Consider the following 22552-nt stretch of genomic DNA (forward strand, 5'->3'; position numbering starts at 1 on the left):
CCATGCCCTCAGGAACACATAATGGACTGGTTTCAAGGAACTTGACTGGAAAATGTGTCTCCCCATCTCAATATGCAGTCCTCAGCTGAAGAAACTTTTGTTCAAGCTTTATTTTATTTTTATTTTCGAAAAATAGGAGTTGCTCAAGAACTGGGAAGGACAAATTTGGTTTCCCTCTGTTCCCCATTTTTTCCATTCTTCAGATTCAGTTCATCATATTTTTGTATCACTTAAACATTCACCTGCCTTCTGGTGCATATTTTTCCTGAGCTTACATTCTTCTGCTTCATATACACTTTATTTGTGAGTGATGCTGTTTAGTACAATTCATTACTTAGGTTACTGTCACTAAAGTATAACATTTATCTGTGCATTTTTTCCCCCTGACATCTCCTTTTTAATTCATATTTTTAAAAGATTCAGAGAAGTGCAGTTTTAAAGGATCACTGAGTTTCTATTCACATATTAGCCTGAAAATGCAAATCAAATTATTTTTTCCCCTTTTCTACCCACAAAAAACCTCCCATTAAGTTCCTATTAAATCATGGGACAGAGTTGAGAAGAAGATCCTTGGTAGGGAGATCAGGGTAAATCTATGTCTGTTGCCAATTAACGATAAATAGTAATGCCAATTAATTCAAAAGATGGTCACCAGCAGCCTTCAAACTTTTAATATAAGCAGTACAGCTGTACAAATAGTTTAGAGGCTCTTCATTTGCTCTGTGCTAGGACCAAAGGACCTCTCCTTGAATCATCAAATTGCATCGTCCTGAAAATTTGGCACAGCCACTTCCAAATCTTCTCAGTTCATCCATGCATGCACAGAAGACCTTTCTGTTGGGTCTGCTGCCAAATGGAATGCCTTGTACCACCTTGAATAAGTGCCAAGTTTAATCAGCAAAGTGCTAAGACCTGAGAGTGGGTGTCTTCTCTTTGAATTATCTGTTCATTTCAGTGGAGGGTGCAGATAGCATGTGCCTATCAGTGTTTTTCTGCTGGAATGCTTCTACTCAGTGCTCTGATTTCTTTCATTTTCTGACAGAGAAAGCCATGGTTGGTGAGAACCTCCTTGGACGTTTTGAAGAGCTGATCAAGAGTGGTGGCTTTGTCCTCCATTTGGACAACAAACAATTCCAAGCAGACACTTCTGTCGGTTTTCCTGGAAAAGGAGATTCTGGCCTATCTCCCAAAGCTTACTTGGGATGCAAGAGTGGTTTCCCAAAAGTCTCAACTACTGGAGACGTGGTGCCAAATTCGCAAGGATGTGGTATGTGTCATTCGGATAGTGCCACTTGCTTGCTTGCAATCTGTCACTCTGAAAGAGAAGGGTTTTTTTCTTTTTCAGCTTTTCCATAACTTAGCTGCTGTCAGAGCACTATAGAACTTTAGTTTTAAATATCAAAACATGGTTATATTGACTTTTCACACCACTTTTGAGTACCCTTCTCCTCTTCCTTCTTTTACAACATTTACCACTCATTTTGGAAGACGCAAGAGAAGGCAACTTGGTGATCTCTAGATGTTTGGACCAAGTCCCATCAACCAACACAGCCAATAGCAAGGGATTTGGGGAACTGTAGTCCAGAATATCTTGATGATATCAGTCAGCACAATTGCAACCCAAATGCTCAGAGACCCTGGATGAAATTGATTTCCATCCATGTCTGATGCATCTATAAACGTTGTGGGAGAAATACAGCATCAGGGAAATGAGAAGGTTTTTGTTGTTCCTTTCCCCCTTTTTGCAGTGCACCCAGTGAGACTTCTCCAGCCTAGTGTGATCAATGGCAGAAAGGGGTGCATAGTCTCAATGTTTTTTTTTATCACGTCCGATTCTCGGAGACTGCCTGGACAAATCCTTGGCAGGTAAAACCTCAGTGGAAATAACTATTTTAATTTGTTTGGTCCCCCTCCCCTCTTTTTAAATTAGCATATGGAAGAGGACACAGAGCCATACCATGTTTTAAAATGTGGATATTTGTTAAGGGAATTCAGCAGAAGGTGTAAGTAGAGATATTATGAGAAGGGCTGAGCCAACTTTATATGTGAATGATTTTCATGCCAAAACAAAACAAAACAAAACAAAACAAAACAAAACAAAACAAAACAAAACAAAACAAAACAAAACAAAACAAAACAAAACAAAACAAAACCCATTCTCTATAAGATACCGCCTTCCCAAAGGACTTGCTGTTTTCACAGTTTAACTCTGCCTCTCTGATGGTGTCACAGTATATTATCCATTTATTTATTTATTTATTTATTTAATTTTTATCCCGCTTTTATTTATTTATTTATTTATTTGATTTCTATAGCTGCCCATCTCAACAAGTGACTCTGGGCAGCTTATAACAACAAAACCATAAAACAATTGAAACAATTATAATTAAAACAGTTAAAATACAAAATAAATACAGAATAAATATATATGGCTGCCAAGTGAGCAATGCATAGATATTAATACAGCCAAGAGACGGGACTATCCACACGCTTGAGGCCCCAGGCCCAGGCACAAAGCCAGGTCTTTACGGCCTTACGAAAGGCCAACAGGGTCGGGGACATCCTAATTTCTGGAGGGAGGATGTTCCAGAGGGCAGGCGCTACGGAGGAGAAGGCACGCCGAACATACCTAATACTCCTTCCTTCTCCTCTTTTCCCCACAACAACAACTCTGTGAGGTGGGTTGGGCTGAGAGAGAGGGACTGGCCCAAGGTCACCCAATCAGCTTTCATGCCTAAGGCAGGACTAGAACTCTCCTACCACTCCTGATTGGCTCTTGGGCTAAGAGAGGGGGACTGGCCCAAGGTCACCCAGCTGGCTTTCATGCCTAAGGTGGGACTAGAACTCTCCGTCTCCTAGTTTCTAGCCCAGCACCTTAACCACTAGACCAAACTTTCCTCATCAGTCACTGCTAGCTCTGATCTATATGGTTTGCCATTATTCCAAGATCTCTCTCTTTCTCTCTCTCTCTTAAGATTTCTATCCTGCCTTTATAATTTTTATAAATAACTCAAGGTGGCAAACATTCCTAATACTCCTTCCTCCTCTTATTTTCCCCACAACAACAACCCTGTGTGGTGAGGTGGGCTGAGAGAGAGGGACTGGCCCAAGGTCACCCAGCCAGCTTTCATGCCTAAGGCGGGACTAGAACTCCCGGTCTCCTGGATTCTAGCCCAGTGCCTTAACTACTAGACGATGGGAAGTCCTTTTTGGCCACCTGATTAAACCAATCAGTGATAATATAACCTGCTTGATGGCATCCTGGTCTCAGGTGTCTGAGTATAGTTCTGTGACAACTTCACAAAGCTAAATCAGAGTGAAAGCAATATTTTTTTACCATTACCTTGAAGAAAGCAATTTTTTTCCTAGTTTGTTCCTTCTACATTTCTCATGTTGAGATAAAAAGAAATTGCTTTTTCCAAAAGACTTTTTTCATGAAATACATCACATGTTTGGTTTTATCCCAGTCTTACTGAAAGAATGAAGAAAGGAAGAATCTTCATTTAGATATTTGGAAAAGGCCAAGCAAATGCAGATCCAGCTATCCTAGCATGCCACCACCTTTTATTGGGTGGCTGGGTGGGTAGGGATCAGAGGAGAGGCAAGTGTATTTCAGATTTTTGCTGAAAAGCACAATATATTCTTCTTTCACCAAGCAACTTAAGGGAATATTATGGGTTGGAATAAAACTCATGACTACTCCAACCCTTTACCTACATCATTATTAATAAGACATTTAGTTAATCTTTGAAGTGGAAAAATTGTGGTTAAATCTGCGAATTGGTTGAAATGGAAAACTTTGACCTAGAGGTAACTTGAAATGACAACTTATTTCCACAGTTTGGACAAATATATGTGCACATGTCTCTGTCTCTTCTGGAAGAATTCAAAATGAAGTTGAATTCCATAGAACAATAACCCCTTTTTCCATTTGTAGTGGTCTGTCCTCCAGGTTCTTCCTTTCAGAATGAGAGCTGCATTCCATGTCCTTCTGGATTCTATCAAGACCAGGCAGGGAGTGACTTCTGCGTGAAATGTCCTCTTGGGAAATTTACTGTCTCCACTGGAGCGTTCAGAGAAAATCACTGTAAGAGTCCTAGGAAAATGCATGCTGATCACATCCATTTGATGCTGGAGAAAGACTGGTTTCCAGTAGATTCATCCAGTACCCTAAACCATGGGCTGGTCATTGGATATTCCACAATTGTCTGGGTTGGTTAAATGTTCTATAGTTATCTGAGTTTTCACATAACACTAAATCATAAACCATGGTTTAAGAAGCAGAATGGGTGGGCTTACACAACACACTGAAACAAAGATAAACAAGCAATGTTATAGGTTAGAATATGGCATCCTAGACAAAATTCATCTTTTATTTATTTATTTATTTATTCATTCATTCATTCATTCATTCATTCATTTTCTCTGCCACCCATCTCGCACACAATGACTGTGGGAGGCAGAGAAATTTAGCATCTAGAAATTTAGCAATGACTCATAGCATCCATTTTAGATATGGCTGGTTCAACAAATAATGGGAGAATAAGATGGTAGAATTCTGGATTATATCTAGGTTTGTATATTGCACTTGTTTGCTTTAAGCATGGCTTATTGAATAAGATACTATAGTAGGATTTGCACACTCTGCTAAGCCAAAACTAGAAATCCACCTTATAGTTTAGTACCAAATTCATACCAAGCCCAGTTAAGTAAGGCATTCATTGAAAATTAGGTGACAGAAACTCCAACCTGAGGTCTAATTCATTCAGTAATGTCTTTGGCTGGAGAATCACAAACAAATGGAATTCTGTCCCAACAAATTTTTTTTTCCTGTGCTCCTCCAATAGGTGTCAGTGATTGTCAAAGGAATGAGCAAGTTGAACGGTGTGATGAAAATGGCCAGTATAGACCTTCTTACAAAGATCCTTCCACCCAAAAGTCATTTTGTGTTGACAGCAATGGAAAGAGATTGGACTGGACAGAAGCAGATGGCCCTTTGACAGATTCCCAGTGTTCAGGTGAGCAGACTGGACAAGCTTTCACTCCATGCAGGTAGAACTTCAACAAAAGGAGATGAATCCATGCATCCATGAATGTGTCTCAAGGTGAACTCAGAAGGCCACTAGCCAATCAATAGAATTTGCTCTAGCTGGTCAACAAAGTGGGTATTTATTTATTTATTTATTTATTTAATTTATGTGCTGCCTGACTCCCAGCAACTCTGAGCAGTTTACGAATTGCTAAAATCATTAAAACAAGAAAACAACACAAAACAAAAAAGAACAAAGATGGCAGGGATAACAAACCCTGATGGGAACCAAGAGAAAGAGGAAAAGGGGGCTTCAGTCATGTTCCCCAAAGTTCTGGATGAAGAACCAGGTCTTCAGGGCCCTTCGAAACACCAGTAGGGTGGGGGAAATCTCAGGGGTTCAAATCTCAGGGGGAACCTCATTCCAAATATCTGCCACCTTCAATGATATAATGTCCATGGTTATTCTTTGGAGGGTGAAAACCAGCCAATGCTCACATTTGCAACTTGGTTCCAAGAATGATTTGTTCAATTTTGTGTTGGATTTGAATTTGCAATTCAAAATGTTTAGTCAGGTCTATTTGCTTTGAAAATGTGATTCAGTTGCAGTGTGCATGACAGAGAGTGTGTGCATGATGCACAAAAGTGCATTGAAACTTCAAATTGCTCAATCAACTCCATGCGTTGATTGGGCAATTCAGTCAGGCAATTTAAGGAAACTGTCTTCATATCCTATCTCCACACAGCCCTACAGCCTGGGCCTGATTTCCCCTTGGTTGCAATCTATGGAAGAGAAATCATGGCAACCTTGTTTTACAAATCCTATTTTTAAAAATCAAGAGGTATCTAGTAGTTTAACAAGGTACATCATGTTGGGTATACTTTTGCCAAGCCTCCTCTGCTTCTTATTTATCACACCACCTTTGGTTTTCTTTTCTATTCCTATTTTTCTTTGAAGAAGACCTGATGTTCAGGGAAGCAACTTCTAAGTTTGTCAGAAGTTAGATTTTTGGGGGCAATTTATCCACTCCCTCAATTTTAATAGGCTTTAGGTGGTTTACAGTGATTACTAATAGATAAAACAACAGTAATAAATAATACAATTACAGGAGATAATTAAAATAAAAACAACAAATATAGGCAGCAGTTGTTCCACAGTCAGTCCCTCAAGGCCTTCCATAAAGGAAGTTTTTACTGTAAAAATTACAAATTTGTGGTAAAATTTAGAGGTATGTTGGAGTCCACACCTGAGGGCCCCCATGGAGAATATGGCTCAGGCTCTGCAACAACACTGTCTTCTGACAGAAAGACAAAAGAGAGGTGAACTTCATTCAAATTTTTCACTGGTCATTTTAATAAACAGAAGACCAACGAGGTACCACTCAAATGTATTCTACCATTTTGAATAGAATATCCATTGCAAGAGGAGAGTTGATGGACTGAGTGATTGATTGATTATGTGGTGCCTCATTGTGGCAAGGGGGTGTTCCAGGGAGGGATGAGTGAAGAATGCCAGTAGTATATGCCAACAGTATATATTCCAAGTAGGGTCACCCAAGGCCTAAAAGTCATCCAAGCTGCCCAGCTAAGCCAGCAGGCACCTGCTATAGGAAGATGCTGGAGGCAGACGATCTCTTCAGTGACAATGTCAAAGGCATCAATTCATGCTATGTGGGAGAAAGCAACTCCGGTATTTTTTACCAAGAAAACCACATGGATACAGGAGAGCTGAAGTTGCCATGGTATGACTCCAGTGTGGCTTGACTCCCCAGACTTGCAATTTATTTGCGAATCAACTGGAAATCAAGGCCACTCCAGATCCTACTCAATTTCCATCTAAATAGATGTTATATTTCTTAGCACCATCTAGATGCTGGAGATCCATAACATGTGATAAAAATCATGAAAGCATGTGCTCTTGTAAATTGCTATATAAGTAATTATGATGTTGACTTGTACAATAGTGCTTTGTCTTGTACTTCATCTCTACTTCCTTTCTGACTAATCTAGGACATAGGGAGGATGTTCTCTCATGCTCCTCTGCTCCTGGCTCCGTCTTGTGGTTCTTTTTTCAAGCAGAAATGATAGCTTGATCAAAGCACCTACAGTTGCAGCTCTGAGAACAGCTGCTATTAATTTTTAATCCATGTGAGCTCATATTTCTTGTGGAGGATGAGGGATGGCTGGAAAGGTTGATCCCTGACTCTTAGTTTCTGATCCTGGCTTGAGCAAAAGCCACAAACCTCCGATGTGTGGTGGTCTATACCACTATGGCATGTTTTCTATCTGTAGAAATATTTTCATAGTAAAGACCCATCTCACCAATGGTCAATCAAACGCCCCAAGACACTGGACAAAATTGCAGGAACATGAATCCCACCCATGCCCGATAGAAGTGTAAACATTAAAACAAACAAGCAAACAAACTAGCTGTTTTAGGGAGAGGAGAAGGGGTTTATTTATTGATTTATTTGCTCATTTATTTTCTTTCTGCAATGCAACGCAACCCAGTCAGGTTGCAGGCAGCCTTGTGGGATTGTTAAGGAGTGGAAGGTCTTGTTGTTATTGCCTAGAATCCTCCCTCCCTCCCTCCTTCCTTCCTTCCTTTCTGTCCCCTCTCTTCCTCCCTTCCTCCCTTCCTTCCTGTTGCATAAACTTTCTTTCTAATTAGGACTGTAAGATTTGGAAAGTTGAGTACTCCTTTTGGACCAAGCTGTAATCGGCCTTAATTGTTTTAGCAAGAAATCATTGGACGATGTCTCCTCTCCTCTCTGTAATCCTTGGGGATGGAATTGGCAACTGTGGTCCCTTGAACTGCCTTGACTTGTCCTGAATGCAACACTTGGCATTCATTTCAGAGAGGCTGTAAGAAGAGACACATTCCTGGAAGAGTGGTTTTGCTGGTGCGCAGTCACAAAACCCCTGCCAACAACTGTTCTTGAGGTGCCTTGAAGCCTATCTTATTCATTAAGGCATCATGTATCACAGGGAAAAGGTAGCCGATTTTCAAAATAGTAGTGGTTACTATAATAACAATCTTCAATTGTAATAGTAATAATCATCACCATCTTCATCCTTAATTTTTATCCTTAACTGACACCTTAGTGGTGCTGTGGGTTAGAGTGGTAGATCTTTTGCTTCACTTTGCATCCGTTGAAGTCCTCCATTTGCCATTAGCCTTTTGTATGCATGAGTATGTATGGGTAAATGGGAATGTGAGTGTAAGGGAATGGAGATATGGACAGCACATGTACTTGTCTATCCCTCCCAGAGCGTAAGCAATTTGCATTGTGGTTTCCCCTGAGTGGGAGATGTAATGGTATTTGGGAATGACCTTGGGAGACAGGAGGAAGAGCCGCAGACTGGACAACTGTGATGTAAAAAATATCTCAGTCCACAGAAGGAGGGGTGGGGAGTGGGAAGCATTTCAGAAGGGACCCTCCCTAGTTTTCCAGGGAGTAAAAGAAGATGAGGGGAGAAATACTTTCAGTTTTGCAAGATTCCATTAAAGTAACTTTATAATAAAGATAGAGTTAGTACTTATGGCTGTGCTTCTCGTCTGGACTCAAAGGGCTGACATCAATCTTGCAAGACTGAAAGAGACTTAATGGAAACAGGAGAAGCCAGGGACCCTGTATAGGGAATTCTGCTGGATAAATTACTGTATGATGAATGAGAGGATATTCCCAAGTATTGCTTGGGTTCCTCATAATTCCATCACCCTGTTCCCATTAGAATTTCATTAAAATTGCCTTCTCCTTGGAAATAAAATCCTAAGACAAATTCTCATTCATCCAAATGAATGAAAACTGGTAGGAAAAGAAAAAAAAATGCAAGATAGCTTCTCTGCCAGACTTAGCATGAAGTTCTATCAGGGTATTCGTCCAAACTTATTTCATTCCAATCCTTTATTTCATTTCAGTCCTCAGACATTTTGAGAAGGCTCCTGCTTCTGATCTTATCTTCACCACAGAAGAATTAGAAACAATTGGAACTAAAGCATTCCAAGGAGAGCCTATGAGCACCCTTCAACAATGCGTTGCAGGTCAGAATGTGGCTTTCCAATGCTTCCTCTTTCCAGACAGAATGTCTTCTTAGCACGTTAGTCTGGAAACACACTCTTCTTTGTTAAGTCATACAAGATAAAGGGTAAGGCTGTCAGTGGTTGCTACTCATGGCAACTATATGTCTGTCAATGCCAGAGAAAGAATGGCTTTGAGTATCATTTGCTCATGTTCTGCTTATGGGCTTTCTGAAGGCATCTGGTTACCACAGATGCTGGATCAGACAGGCTTTGGGTTTGATCCATCATAGCTTTTCCTACATTTTTCAAACATTATCAGCCAATGGCTGAATTCAGAGGTAGCACTGAACCAAGGCTTTGCATTATTAAGATGAATGGCCATGAGCCCTCAGATCTTATCCTTTTATCTTTTCTCATGGATGTTGCTATGGAGAAAAGTGTGCACACGGTTGCTCCTGTTTTAGATTGCTATAGATGGTGGTGTCAGAACCTAGATCACCTATGGTTAGTTAATACTTATTCCCTAATAAACTTAGTTAGTCTTCTTGGTACTTCTAGATTTTGGGTGCATATGGTTAGACTTGACTATTTTAGTAAAAAGAAGCCAGGTTCAAGCTTTGGGTACTAGGACTGGTTTGTTTTCACTGCTCTTAGTTAAGCTCACCCAGTTTAGGATTCTGATGCAAAGTAAACATGTCTACTGTAATGTAAAGCATAAGTGTAAGCTACTGATGCTTCTCTTTTGGATGTATTGGAGGCAAAGGAAGAAGAAAAGAGAGATTTATTGCAGCATGCCCTAGTTAATACTAAATTATAACTTGGCCACTTTATCCATTTCAACAGTCACTTATCAGTCATTGTTTAGTAAATAAAGTTATAGTTTTCCAATCTTGCCTGCAGGTTTTTAAAAGTATAATAAGCCATTGAAACAAAGTTGAATTCAATTATTCTTACTATTTGACTGTTCAGCCCTTGTCCATTAAATTTAATTCAGCCCATTTGGTGCAGTGGTTAAAGGCACAAGGCTAGAAACTGAGAGACTGTGAGTTCTAGTCCTGCCTTAGGCATGAAGCCAGCTGGCTAACTTTGGGCCAGTTGTCTTTCAGCCCTTGGCAAACCACTTCCAAAATTCTTGCCAAGAACACTGCAGGGCCTCATCCAGGCATTCTCCAGGATTCAAGACTGACTCAGAAGCATCAAGAAAAAAAAATATCCAGGATCAACACCTACTTTTCTCTACTCCACAAATGCAGGAAACATTTCCAACTTTTGAATGAGTTAATCTGAAAACTTTTAGTTGTTGTCACAAGTGTTATATGCTGCCTTAATCTATATGATGTTTTAAAAGTCAGTGCAGCCAGTTGAGCGTGAGAATGGGTGGGAATATTAAATAAAAGATGATGCAGTGCCCACCCCCCAGTTGAAATCCCCTCCCTGCAATGGCAATGATATTTACCTTTTAATAAGTTGCAGTAGATCTGATCTTCTGCAGTCTCATCTAGAGGATACTGGTTATCCTGTGGCTTCTGACAGATTGCCAGACTTGTTATGTCATAAACTTTCAAGGCCAATACCTGCTTCATTAGCTTATGGTGAAGAATGTCTTTTATATATTATATAGTTTATGACACACCAAGCCTCAGAGTGTAAACAGCTGCCTGCCCTACATTGTAGAGGCCCAAGATAGAAAGCCAATGTTATCAGTTGAATAGAGGACCTTCCATGGAAGTTGACCGGTGTATTTATTGCTGGTTGCATTCATTGCTTGAGCAAAGAGAGTGGTATTTAATCCAGAACTCGTGTGACGAATCTTTTGATGTTTTCAGAGTGTGAGAAGGATGAATCCTGTGGGTTTCTCACCGTGTCAGCCATGGGCTTGGAAATGTCGTGTGAGCTGTACAGTGCTCGGGAAAGCAATTACAACTGCTCTACTTCTGGACTGGTAACCACATGCATTTGTTTCATGATGACAAGTTAGTGAGCCAGAAATGATGCCTGCTCCCTTTAGGTGTGCCTTTGAGAACCATCAAATGGGGCTCCATTAGCAGCTTGAAAACTGAAAAATGGTGGCATCAAGAAAACATTTTAAGATTATCAGGACCCTAACCCTAACCCTGTCATGGGAGCTGATTTTCCTCCATGCCCATTACAAGTATGAAGCTGGAGTATAACAACCCTGCAGCCTGTGTCATCTACCACAAATTAACCTTCTCTGAATGTTTCTTCATCTCAGGTTCATGGTGCCTGGGGTAATCCTCTCACCACCAGCATTGCCAGTCTCAGCTGCTTAATTAAAGTGAGAAGCACAGATAAGAAAGATTCATTGAGTGTGTACCTGAAAAAAGGTATGTACAGAACAGCTTTAATTACTCATGGTCTGTGCAAGAGAGTACCACCAACCATTTTTACGGTTTGGAGCTGTGTTGCTCAGGCTGGGGTCCACAAACCATTGGTGGTATTGGGACATCCACTAGGTGGTCTGCTAGGTGGTCTGAAGCTGGCCAGACCCTACTTGCCACCTAACCCACTGCTTCCCTGTATTTACTGCTAATCAGTTGGTTTGTGAAAATGGATCAATGGCTGGATATGGATCAATGGCTAAATCAATGGTTTGTGAAAATGGATCAATGGCTAAAAATGAATTCATTGAAGCAAGCAAGCCTACAAGTAACAATATTTATTTATATTTTGAATTTCGTCACCTCCCATCTCGCATGGAGCGACTATGAGTACTATGTATTGCTCCCTAAACTAAAAGTACTATATGAAAGTACTAGCTAAAACTACTATCTAAAAGTACTAACTAAAAGTACTATGAGCAATACAAGTAACAATCTAAGCAATTATTATTAAACCTTATAGATACCCTGTAAATCGTACAAATCAAACAAACCTAAGAAAAGTCCAAATAAATATGTATCCAAATCATTAAAGAGAAAAGAAATCATCATAGCCTTGTTTTCAACCCAATTACACATTCTTAAATTTTTATCCCACTTCAAAATATACTAAGACATTTCCATATCTCCCTATTACATCTGTGGCATTTTTCTTACAAAAATCAAACTGATATATGAGTATTTTGTGATTAACTACACTCGCCATGGCCATGATTTTTATCAGAGAACCCATAACATGTTCTAAAAATTCCACATTGCGTCTCAAAAGATTGGAGATGTCTGAGTAAGACCATCCAAGGTAGAGAGGTTAATTCCTCTGGGTGGAGGAAACAGTCAGATATTTGTCATTTGTTGCCTTTCCATTGCAGTGTTACTTCTTGGAATGACTTTTCTCTCCTTTCTTCCCAGGACAAGAATTCACTACAGCAGGAGTCAAGACATTTGAGAAGACCGATTTCCAGGATGCTGTTTCTGGCGTGTACAGCATTTGGGTTGTATCAGCAGCTGGTACATCTTTAACAGACGTTCATCTCTTCTGCCGCCAAGCCTGCCACCAAGATAGTTGCTGTGATGGCTTTATCTTAAGCCAGCTCATACTTGACAGAGGTAATTGTTTAGACTACAGCTATGGATGAGAAGTTCCTCCTTCCATTTATACCATGTAGTAAGAAATAAGCCAACTGGAGCAGACATCTAATTTTATCTTAAGATCTAGATGATAAAGTTCTCTGTGATTAATTTTAAGTCAGGGCAACTTGTTATGACATTTTATTAGTCAGTGATAATGGTTAGGCTTGCAAATGCCATATTTTATAATTCAGGGAGCTGTGTGTAAACTCTCTAGGACATAAGAGTAATTGCAGAAGAAATTGAAGAATTGCAGCTTCTTCCTCCATTACAACGTTGTTGTTGTTGTCGCTGTTGTTGTTAAATGTTTATAAACATGCCAGTGGCTCTCTCTTCCAAAGTGGGGAATTCCTGATCTAGTCTGTTTCCTAGAATGGTTAACAGGCCAGAATAGGACTGGGGAGAACCAAGTTTAAATCCTCAACTATGAAGCCTACTGGGTGATCTTGGATCAGTCTTCAACTTGCTGCTGAATTTCTCAGCATTGTTGTGAGGATGAAATGTGGTGGAAGAAGGACCATTTTAGCTGCCTCGAGCCCATTATAGAAAAGGATGAACAAAGTAAGAAAACATTGAAAAATAAAATATCTTTACAGTCAAGAGTCCTTCAAATTGCCTAGTCAAAAACAGATACAGATAGGCTTTTTCAGAGTCAAGTTTATAAATCAAAACTTTAGATAAGGGATGAATGGATCCTACTTTGCTCCATTTATCCATAGACAAATTTGCTAGACCATTTGTGTGGAGTCCTTGGTGCTCTATGAGCCTTGCTGTTTTCTTGCAGAGGTTTCATTGCCGGACTAGGCAACATCTTCATGGCATTGAAGATGTTGCCTAGTGTGGCAATGAAACCTCTGCAAGAAAACAAGGCTCAGAGAGCACCAAGGCCTCCACAGTTCAACTCTGAGCTACAAATACTAGCTTCGATTGAGACCATTTATGGTTATATGGACTTAAATGTAGAAGGTGAGTGAGAATCACAGCAGTGTGGGATATATACACAGGAACTCCTTTTTTCTTGGATACTTCTTGGAATGACCATGTAACTGTGTAATATTTCAGGCTCACCTTCACTTGGACCGTGCTGAAGTTGTAGATCTAATCTGTGATACAGAGGATGTTCCTAAGGAATTAGGGTTGGGCCTGTGTCTTTTCAAGCACTTTCCAAGATGAGTTGGATGGGATGAGTTCTTTTATACTTCCTGAGGGGGGCAAAGCAAGGCTTCTAGAGCAAAGTTATTGAAAAGGCCAACTGAAAGCTTCTCCAAGATTTGGCTGCTAAGATCAAACTATTACCCAGATTCTGCAAGAAAGAAAGCAGAACTGAACCCTGTAAATCTTTTCTTGGTTGCACCCAGGTAGTATTGCATGTAGTCTACTGAGTTCTCCAGGGGCATTGATCTGCAACCTTAATGACTGGGATGGGAGCTCAACCCGTCAACAAGGTGAGATATGTCAACGAGCAAAGTACAGTGAAGGGAAGAACCAGTACACGGTCAGAATTGGAGACCAAGTGCTTGCTGGAGGTAAGTACATCAAAGCTTTGCTCACAGGTTATGCTTGCTTCACCAGGCCAGTTAAAGACTTAGCAGCTTCAGTTCCCCAATATGTTCCCTGTGGTTAGTTTTAATCATGGTTAAACCTGAAAGCAGGTAACATATTGTTATATCATCCTCAAGATATTAGTGACTTTTTAAAGACACAGATTGCCTTCTAAGGGCTTTAAAGGGTGGGGAAATAAAGAGGGTAGCAGTTGTGAGATTCTTTGTCCCCATTTATGTTTTATAGGGCTTGGGTGTTTTGTTTCGAAGGGAAAGTGATGCAATGAGTTTGGCACAGTATTTTATACAGCCCATGAATGTGCTACTAGAAGATGTGGCGGTGCTTTCTAGCTTCAATCTTTTCAAATGCTAAGTCTGCACATTTCTTTTGGGATCAAAGTGCTGTGCCTCTTGATATCTGTTACTGAGGAGCACAGAAATCACAGTCATAGTTCGTAGATTTCCCAGGGGCTCCAGACCGCCCCAATAGGTAACAAAATTCTGAACTTTGGCTTAATCCAGCTGGTTTTTCTCATCAGATTATAAAAATGTAGGTAGGTATGGTTTCCCATTCTAGACCAAACCCCATGTTTTTAATCCTGCATTTGTTTGCATTTCAAAATCAGCAGACTTGCTGTGTTAGCTTATTTGTTTTTTATTCTCTTGTCTGGTGATCAAAATGGATGCCAGTGGCACCTATGGTGTCGCTCTCCTTAGACAAGGAAGTCAACAGCATTTGTTTTCCTCTTTAGCTTCTGAGCTTGCAGCTGACACGGAAACATCCTTCACCAGTTTTCAGCGTGTTTATTTCTGGAGAGGTAGGTGGTTTTGCAGGATTTGCCAGGTGTTGGGTCTGGAAGGAAGATATCCACACATCTCTCTCAGCAGAATGGGGTTCAGTTATGTCTTTTATGTATGGAATATTCAGATGAGCCCATTCATATATTGCTATGTACATACATATAATGTGTATGTGTACACATAATCATACGTGCACACATATGCATATTCATATGCACATGGCCAGCTAGGTGGCAGCACCTAGTTATATTTGGCTGATCCCAAAAAAGCTAAGCAGGGCGAGATTTCATTAGTATTTTTATGGGTAACAAGCCAGGAAAACTTCAGTTTGTGTAGTTCATCCATGCCAATACAACTAAATGGACATACTCATGTATTCACCAGGAGTTGAGCCCCTGTGGAGGTAGGCTTTACATTTACCCTTTTCACACACCCCTATGCGTGCACTCAAACATACAAGTTCTACAGATCAATTTCTGTCTCATTTGAACTATTGATTTGGTTTGAATTTTCGATGCCATCAGATTCTGTAATTAAGATAAATTCAATTTGATGCATGCACAAAAGCTGTAAAATGGTTGAATCATTCTGCAGACATCCCCTTGTTTAGATGTTCTGATCGGACTTGGAGAGTTCCTTTGATTTGGAAGTGCATTTAGATGCATAACCCTGATATACTGTATATCCATCCTGCTTCAACACTCAACTTTGCATAAAATGAAGTAGATATACAGAGGGCTGTTAGACAGAATCCTTGTAATTTAAATAGAAATGCAACTGATGTTGCGGCTGTGTAAACAACTGCACCCTGAGACGTGTACCTGGTGTCTGTATGGCTCAGAAAATTCCCCACTGAAGAGAAACTTGAAAACCTTTTGATTTTAATATATCTTTAAACTTGTCTTGACTAGGCAGCCCTTCCTAAAATCAGATTGGGCTGTCATGCTTTCAAACACTGAGCTGTCCTCCATAAAGGAGCCATGCCATATTCTAGGATATTCTATTTCGTTTCCAATCTCCTCTCAGACAGTAAAAATCTCCCCTCCATTTGTAGCTCCTGAGCATTTCAGTTCTAACTGGGCTTTCACTGTCTTCCTGTCCAGGAGAATAACAGAATTAAAAATGTGGCTTAGATTCTATTTGGTTACCTCTTTAGATGCTGCCATGATGACCCGCATTGGACCTACCGTGTGTGATGCTACTGTTGCTCCAACACAGTCTAAGTCTCTTCTGTCAGGTAGGTATAGGCCATGCATCTGAATTTGTAGAAGTAGATTTTTCACAGTTAAAGAACTGCTCTCCTCAATCTGTTATCTTCTAAATATGTTCAGATTACAAGGTTTAGACTATCGAAGGGCAACCCAAATTCATGCTGACCTGGGATTTTGGGATTTGCAGACCCAACCCATGTAGAGGATGCCAGATAGAGGAAAGCTAATATTGAACATTGATAGTGTTTTGCTTGGTTTTGGTTGAACATTAAACTGGGATTAGATCTGATGTGCCCCATTCATACTCCATTTTTATCCATGCCTTTCTAGGTCAACAACCTCTTTCTTAGCTTAAACTTTTATTTTACTTGTGATTGTTGTTTGATGTTAGGGCAGAAGTGGGCAAGTTCTCAAGGAGAGAGGCTTAATTTTAGCTTGCTGCTTGGTGGGCCAGTTTTTTTATTTGCAGAAAACATTTAATGTATGGCAGCTATCATCCTGAATTGTAGAAGCCATTACTTCAGAACTCATCTACCCTTCTTCTCTGTGTTTAGACCAGACCTGAGTCCTGCAATGAACTATCAAAGTAACATGCATTGAATAAAGTCACAGAGCTATTTCTTCTGACATGCAGCCTTTATTTTTAATATATTTCTTAAGGGTAAACCTTGTAAACATTCAGTTGTTCCTGATGAGTTCAGTTGACCTATTCTCAACTAAGTATGCACAGAATTGCAGCTTTAATTACAAGCATTAGGAACAAGTAAGAGTGTAGTAACATATGGCTGTGAGAGCTGGACCATAAGGAAGGCTGAGAGAAGGAAGATCGATGCTTTTGAACTGTGGTGTTGGAGGAAAATTCTGAGAGTGCCTTGGACTGCAAGAAGATCCAACCAGTCCATCCTCCAGGAAATCAAGCCAGACTGCTCACTTGAGGGAATGATATTAAAGGCCAAACTGAAATACTTTGGCCACATCATGAGAAGACAGGACACCCTGGAGAAGATGCTGATGCTAGGGAGAGTGGAAGGCAAAAGGAAGAGGGGCCGACCAAGGGCAAGATGGATGGATGATATTCTAGAGGTGACGGACTCGTCCCTGGGGGAGCTGGGGGTGTTGACGACCGACAGGAAGCTCTGGCGTGGGCTGGTCCATGAAGTCACGAAGAGTCGGAAGCGACTAAACGAATAAACAGCAAAGAGTGTAATGGTGTTGAACATGGTGGACTTCAACAGTCCAACCTTAGTCACAGGGTTGTTGTGGAAGTAACATTAAGGAAAACCTCCATAGATGTCATCTTGATCCTTTATGGGAAAACCCAGGATAGAAATGTAACAATAAAATAAACTACAATCCACATTAAGCCCATGAGCTGGGAATTTCTTTTCCCTTTTCAACAAATGGTGATTTTTTTTTTTCTGTTCCAGAAGGCTTTTAGCCTTGAACTTTTCTTCTCTGTTCCTCTGGTGCATTTTAATGTTTTCTTTTAAAATCTGTTCTTTTCCCTATAATTTGAAAGAACTCTAAGCCAGGATTTTTAACTGTAGCTTGTTACGCAAACACTAATCTTTTGATTGACACGTAACATTAAGCTATAACAGTTGGGCTCACAATGTTATGTGTGGATGGGCTATTGTGTCCTTTTGAGAAAGTTTCTGATTTATTGTATTGTATTTATTGGAATAGGAATATGGAAGGGCTGGATACAATAGGGTGGGGTTGTTTTCACTGAGGAGGAGGAGGAGGAGGTATTAAAACCTTATGTGTGTATTTCTTCTTTGTGTTCATCAGCTTCTACAAAGGAACTCTTTTCTGTAGTGGAAAGCAACCAAATTCTGATGGAACCAAATCGTTCTTTGCCTTCCCAAAAATATTGGCTTTTCAAAAACAGATACTCAGCTGAAGAGGTTCTTCTTTGGTGTCTTGCACGTAAGAAACTTTAGGTCATGGGGAAATGGTCATACTACTAATTACTCAAGGTCCTAGACATGCTGTAATCTTTCTAGAATTACAACATTCTGTTAGCATACCAAGAAAGAAACAAACACCCAAAAGCTGGATTTTAAAAAGTTGACTCTAAAGTTGATGGGAAAACTAAACCATAAATCTGATAATAGGCAAATGAGACTTTGAGAATAAATGGCATTCACTACCTCTAGCAAAGCACATCCATTTTCATTAAGCCATCTCAGTCTCTTATCAAGAAATCTCACTTGCTTATTAAGAAAGAAAGGCTTGAAATACTACCTAGCTAAGCAAGGCAAGCAGTAAAACATAGCATTGTGTGAAAAGAACAGATTGATAATCATCTGGTATCATGATAACATATGGGGAATTTCTTGACTGAGGAAAGTGTCAGCCTTCCTAACTTGATGTTTCCCAAATATTTCAGTCTGCAATTCCCATAGTCTCTGACCACAAGCAATACTTCCAAATCTTCTGGGGAGCATAAGACTAAAAAGGTTGAATTTCAGACTATCTGCTTCTTGAAACATGGCTTTAGTCTTTTAGAATTGGAAGGGGAAACTTCCATTGATAAATGCCTGGGAAAAGAATATTTGTTTTAGGATTTTAGGACACAAAGTGATTCCTTATAAGAATTTTTCTGGAAGCTATGGAAATAAAAGAGACTGTTTAGAAGATTGGCATGAACCTCTATAGCAGCTTTCATCAACCTGGAGTTTTCTAAGTGTGTTGGGCTTACGTTTCCCAAAGTTTTAGCCAATGTGGCAAAAGATGTTTGGATGGGGCAATCCTTCAGAAGCATTAGAATACCATATTAGAATGTAGGATCTCATCGTCCAAATTTTAGAAGAGAGATATTAGGGACTGCTTAACCAGTCAGTTATAACTTGATGGGCTGGAAAAACTGGAAAAATGTTTATTGACTTATATTTAATATATATTTTTTAAAAAAATTAAGTAGACCACCTTTTTTTTTTTTGTAAATGGCTGGGTTGCAATTATTTATGTGTAACAAGGCAGGGAGAATAAAAATGGTAATCATGAATTGATTCTTCTCTTTTCCAGGTTGTGTAGAAGATGAATTCTGTCTACTGGCTGATGTCCCGAATAACACAGACATGGCATTCTTTCCTTGCACCCTCTATCCTGCAGCCCAAGTCTGTAACACTTTCACTAACAGCATCCCGGACAATTGCAAGATTGTGTTACCTAAAAGGCCCCTTCTTTTATATCAGAAGACTGGTGAGTTAATGGTCCTGTTAATTCATGCTTATTCCCTATATGAATGAATTGGTGTCATGGGGAAGAAACGAGGGGGAAAAGGGATTTCATGATTGTAAGAAGAATTGGATTGCATCAAGGCTTTACGCTGACTTCTTTACCTCCGCTCCAATAACTTGTCTGGATTGCATGTAACACAACTGCAACGTGAGCTGCATTGGTTGCCGGTGTGCTTCCAGGTGCAATTCAAGGTGCTGGTTGTCACCTTTAAAGCCCTTCATGGCTTGGGGCTGGGTTACCTAAGGGACCGCCTTCTCCCAGTTGTCTCTGCCCGTCCAGTTCAATCTAGTAGGTTGGGTATGCTGCGGGTCCCGTCAGCCAGGGAGTGTTGGTTGGCAGGAACTAGAAGGCATGCCTTCTCTTCCATAGCGCCTGCCCTCTGGAACATCCTCCCTCGAGAAATTAGGATGTCCCCAACCCTGTTGGCCTTTCGAAAGGCTGTGAAGACCTGGCTTTGTGCCCAGGCCTGTGGCCTCGAGCGTCTGGATGGTCCTGTCTCTTGGCTGTATTAACATCCATGCATTGCTCACTTGACAGCCATGTATATTTATTTTGTATTTATTTTATATTTTAACTGTTTTAATTGTAATTGTTTTATAGTTTTATAGTTTTATTGTTGTAAGCCGCCCAGAGTCACTTGCTGAGATGGGTGGCTATGTTGTTGTTGTTTATTCGTTTAGTCGCTTCCGACTCTTCGTGACTTCATGGACCAGCCCACGCCAGAGCTTCCTGTCGGTCGTCAACACCCCCAGCTCCCCCAGGGACGAGTCCGTCACCTCTAGAATATCATCCATCCATCTTGCCCTTGGTCGGCCCCTCTTCCTTTTGCCTTCCACTCTCCCTAGCATCAGCATCTTCTCCAGGGTGTCCTGTCTTCTCATTATGTGGCCAAAGTATTTCAGTTTTGCCTTTAATATCATTCCCTCAAGTGAGCAGTCTGGCTTGATTTCCTGGAGGATGGACTGGTTGGATCTTCTTGCAGTCCAAGGCACTCTCAGAATTTTCCTCCAACACCACAGTTCAAAAGCATCGATCTTCCTTCGCTCAGCCTTCCTTATGGTCCAGCTCTCGCAGCCATATGTTACTACAGGGAACACCATTGCTTTAACTATGCGGGCCTTTGTTGTCAGTTGGGTGGCTATAGAAATCAAATAAATAAATAAATAAAATGATACAAAGCAAGACACCTAAAATCCACTAAAACCAACAAAGTGGTGTCATACCCCATATGTCCTCCTGGAAAAGTTCCGTCTTCAACTGTAATGGGCAGAAGGAATAACTCTGAGGAACAGGAGGAAGAGCCACAACCAAGGCAATGGTCAGATAAAAGAAATCTGAGTCCGGGGCAGAACTCTAATCTGAGAAAGTGACTCAGACAAGACCTTCCCTAGTTCTCCTAAAGATAAAAGGGAGGGAGGGGGAAGTGTATTCAGACCTACAGGATTCTGTTACTATAACCTTATAATAAAAGTGGTATTATCTTGTGTGTCTTGTCTCCAAGTTTGGTCTACTTTGGAGGGTTGACATCAACTTCTACCAAAAGGTGGATAATGTTGGAGCCAATCAAACCTCTGATGGGAGGTCATTCCAGAGGGCCAGTCCTACTATAGATCAACTTCGACCAAGCCATAAAGGGATTTATAGGTTAAAACCAGCACTTTAAATTGCACTCAGAAGGTAATAGGGAGCCAGTGGAAGGCCTTCAATACAGGTAATATGATCTTGCTGACAATTACCACTGCTTTTTGCACCAATCAAAGCTTCCAGGTGGTCTTTAAAGGCAGCCCCATGTAGAGTGCATTACAGTGGTCTAAACACGTGATCAAGCTAGGAGACATGGTGACAAGCTAGGGGCCACACTTTGCCTTCCACATGCTGGGGCCCTCCTATAAATAATACCAGTGAAGCTAAAACCCAGACTAAAATTGTTGTTACTCTATTTACAATATTTTTAAAATTAAAATTATATCTACTTTATATGGTCGCTATTCTATCACATATTCAGTCTGTACCTCCTCCTTTCACACTGATAATTGCAATTTGGTAACAAACTTTGGAAGGTTGCACTTTAAGCTTTTGGGAGCACCATGCAATCCTTGGCTCTCAGAACTTGCACCCGTGTCCAGTGTAAAGCAAGCGTACCCTCCAATTCCACGAGAATGAAATTAGCTTTGGAACTAACATTCCTGATTCTTTTTTTTAATGTTTGATTTTGCAGTGTCTCTTGAAGGGAGCGTCAAGAACTTTTACACCCGTCTACCATTCCGTAAAACATCTGGAGTCTCTGTGAGAAACAGGATGGATATGTCTGGGAAAACAGTGTCAAATGGGTAAGTTTCCTTCCTGTTGTGTTGCATGTATGGCTCCTCCCCTGTTTTTCAACAATATGAAGTGGCTCCTACCTCTTGCTTAAGACCATAGGACAGCCCTTCTCAAACTTTTAGCCCTGGAGGAACATTCAGGCTCAAATATAGGCCAGAAGTTATAAAATTATTATATTCGTTGCATGGGTAGGCCTGTAATACAGGCATTCACAGTGTTCTGAAACTAAAAATCAAGAATGAAACTTACCTCTTTAATGCGAAGTCGCCCGAATTTGAAATAATTTTTAAAATAAATCGTAATTTATTTAATTTATTTCACTAGGGAACCCCTAGTGACCTCTCGCAGAACCCTGGGGTGCCACGGAACCCTGGCTGAGAAACCCTGCCATAGGGGATAGACTGTGCGCAACAAACTTTTTCCATTCAACCTCCCCAAATCTGCACATAATACCTCTAACAGCAGTCTGCCATAAATAAGACTGCAGGGATTTAAACATTGGTTTAATGTGCCAGTATAATGACCAAAGCAAATAGCCATCACCTGTCATGCGCTGCCTACCTCCGAGTAATACTCAGACGCTGATTCCGTGGAACAGGCTCTGGTTTATTCACAGTGTAGATACAGTATAGGAAAAAAGCTGAGAGTGACAGGAGCGCGCCGGTGCGGGGTTTAAATACCCCGCGCCGGTCAGCGCCCCCTCACTCGCGGTTACGTCACCCCCCTTTGTCCAACCCGCTGTCCTGCCGGTAGGTGAGGGGTTGCGAGGCCCCGCTGGTGTTCCGGAATCGCCCATCATCGGTTTCCCTATTCCTCCGGTGATTGCTGTCAGCTGGGCGATCTCCGTTGCG

General features: G+C 40.7%; 1 protein-coding gene across 1 annotated transcript in view; it reads left to right on the forward strand.

Annotated features, from left to right (window-relative positions):
• TG (thyroglobulin) overlaps positions 1 to 22552 on the forward strand; it is a gene marked incomplete at its 5' end in the record, with an annotated part of 143675 nt that overhangs the window by 38681 nt on the left and 82442 nt on the right. The window contains 13 exons of the mRNA XM_063299987.1: positions 1043 to 1267; positions 3938 to 4087; positions 4848 to 5018; positions 8952 to 9074; positions 10880 to 10995; positions 11287 to 11398; positions 12362 to 12559; positions 13939 to 14106; positions 14874 to 14939; positions 16079 to 16159; positions 17925 to 18062; positions 19164 to 19340; positions 21598 to 21709. Of these exons, the coding sequence (XP_063156057.1) occupies positions 1043 to 1267; positions 3938 to 4087; positions 4848 to 5018; positions 8952 to 9074; positions 10880 to 10995; positions 11287 to 11398; positions 12362 to 12559; positions 13939 to 14106; positions 14874 to 14939; positions 16079 to 16159; positions 17925 to 18062; positions 19164 to 19340; positions 21598 to 21709 (1837 nt within the window). The remainder of the gene's footprint in view (positions 1 to 1042; positions 1268 to 3937; positions 4088 to 4847; positions 5019 to 8951; positions 9075 to 10879; positions 10996 to 11286; positions 11399 to 12361; positions 12560 to 13938; positions 14107 to 14873; positions 14940 to 16078; positions 16160 to 17924; positions 18063 to 19163; positions 19341 to 21597; positions 21710 to 22552) is intronic.

This window comes from Candoia aspera, chromosome 3 (assembly GCF_035149785.1).
Source record: "Candoia aspera isolate rCanAsp1 chromosome 3, rCanAsp1.hap2, whole genome shotgun sequence".
In the NCBI taxonomy this organism is placed as follows: domain Eukaryota; kingdom Metazoa; phylum Chordata; class Lepidosauria; order Squamata; family Boidae; genus Candoia; species Candoia aspera.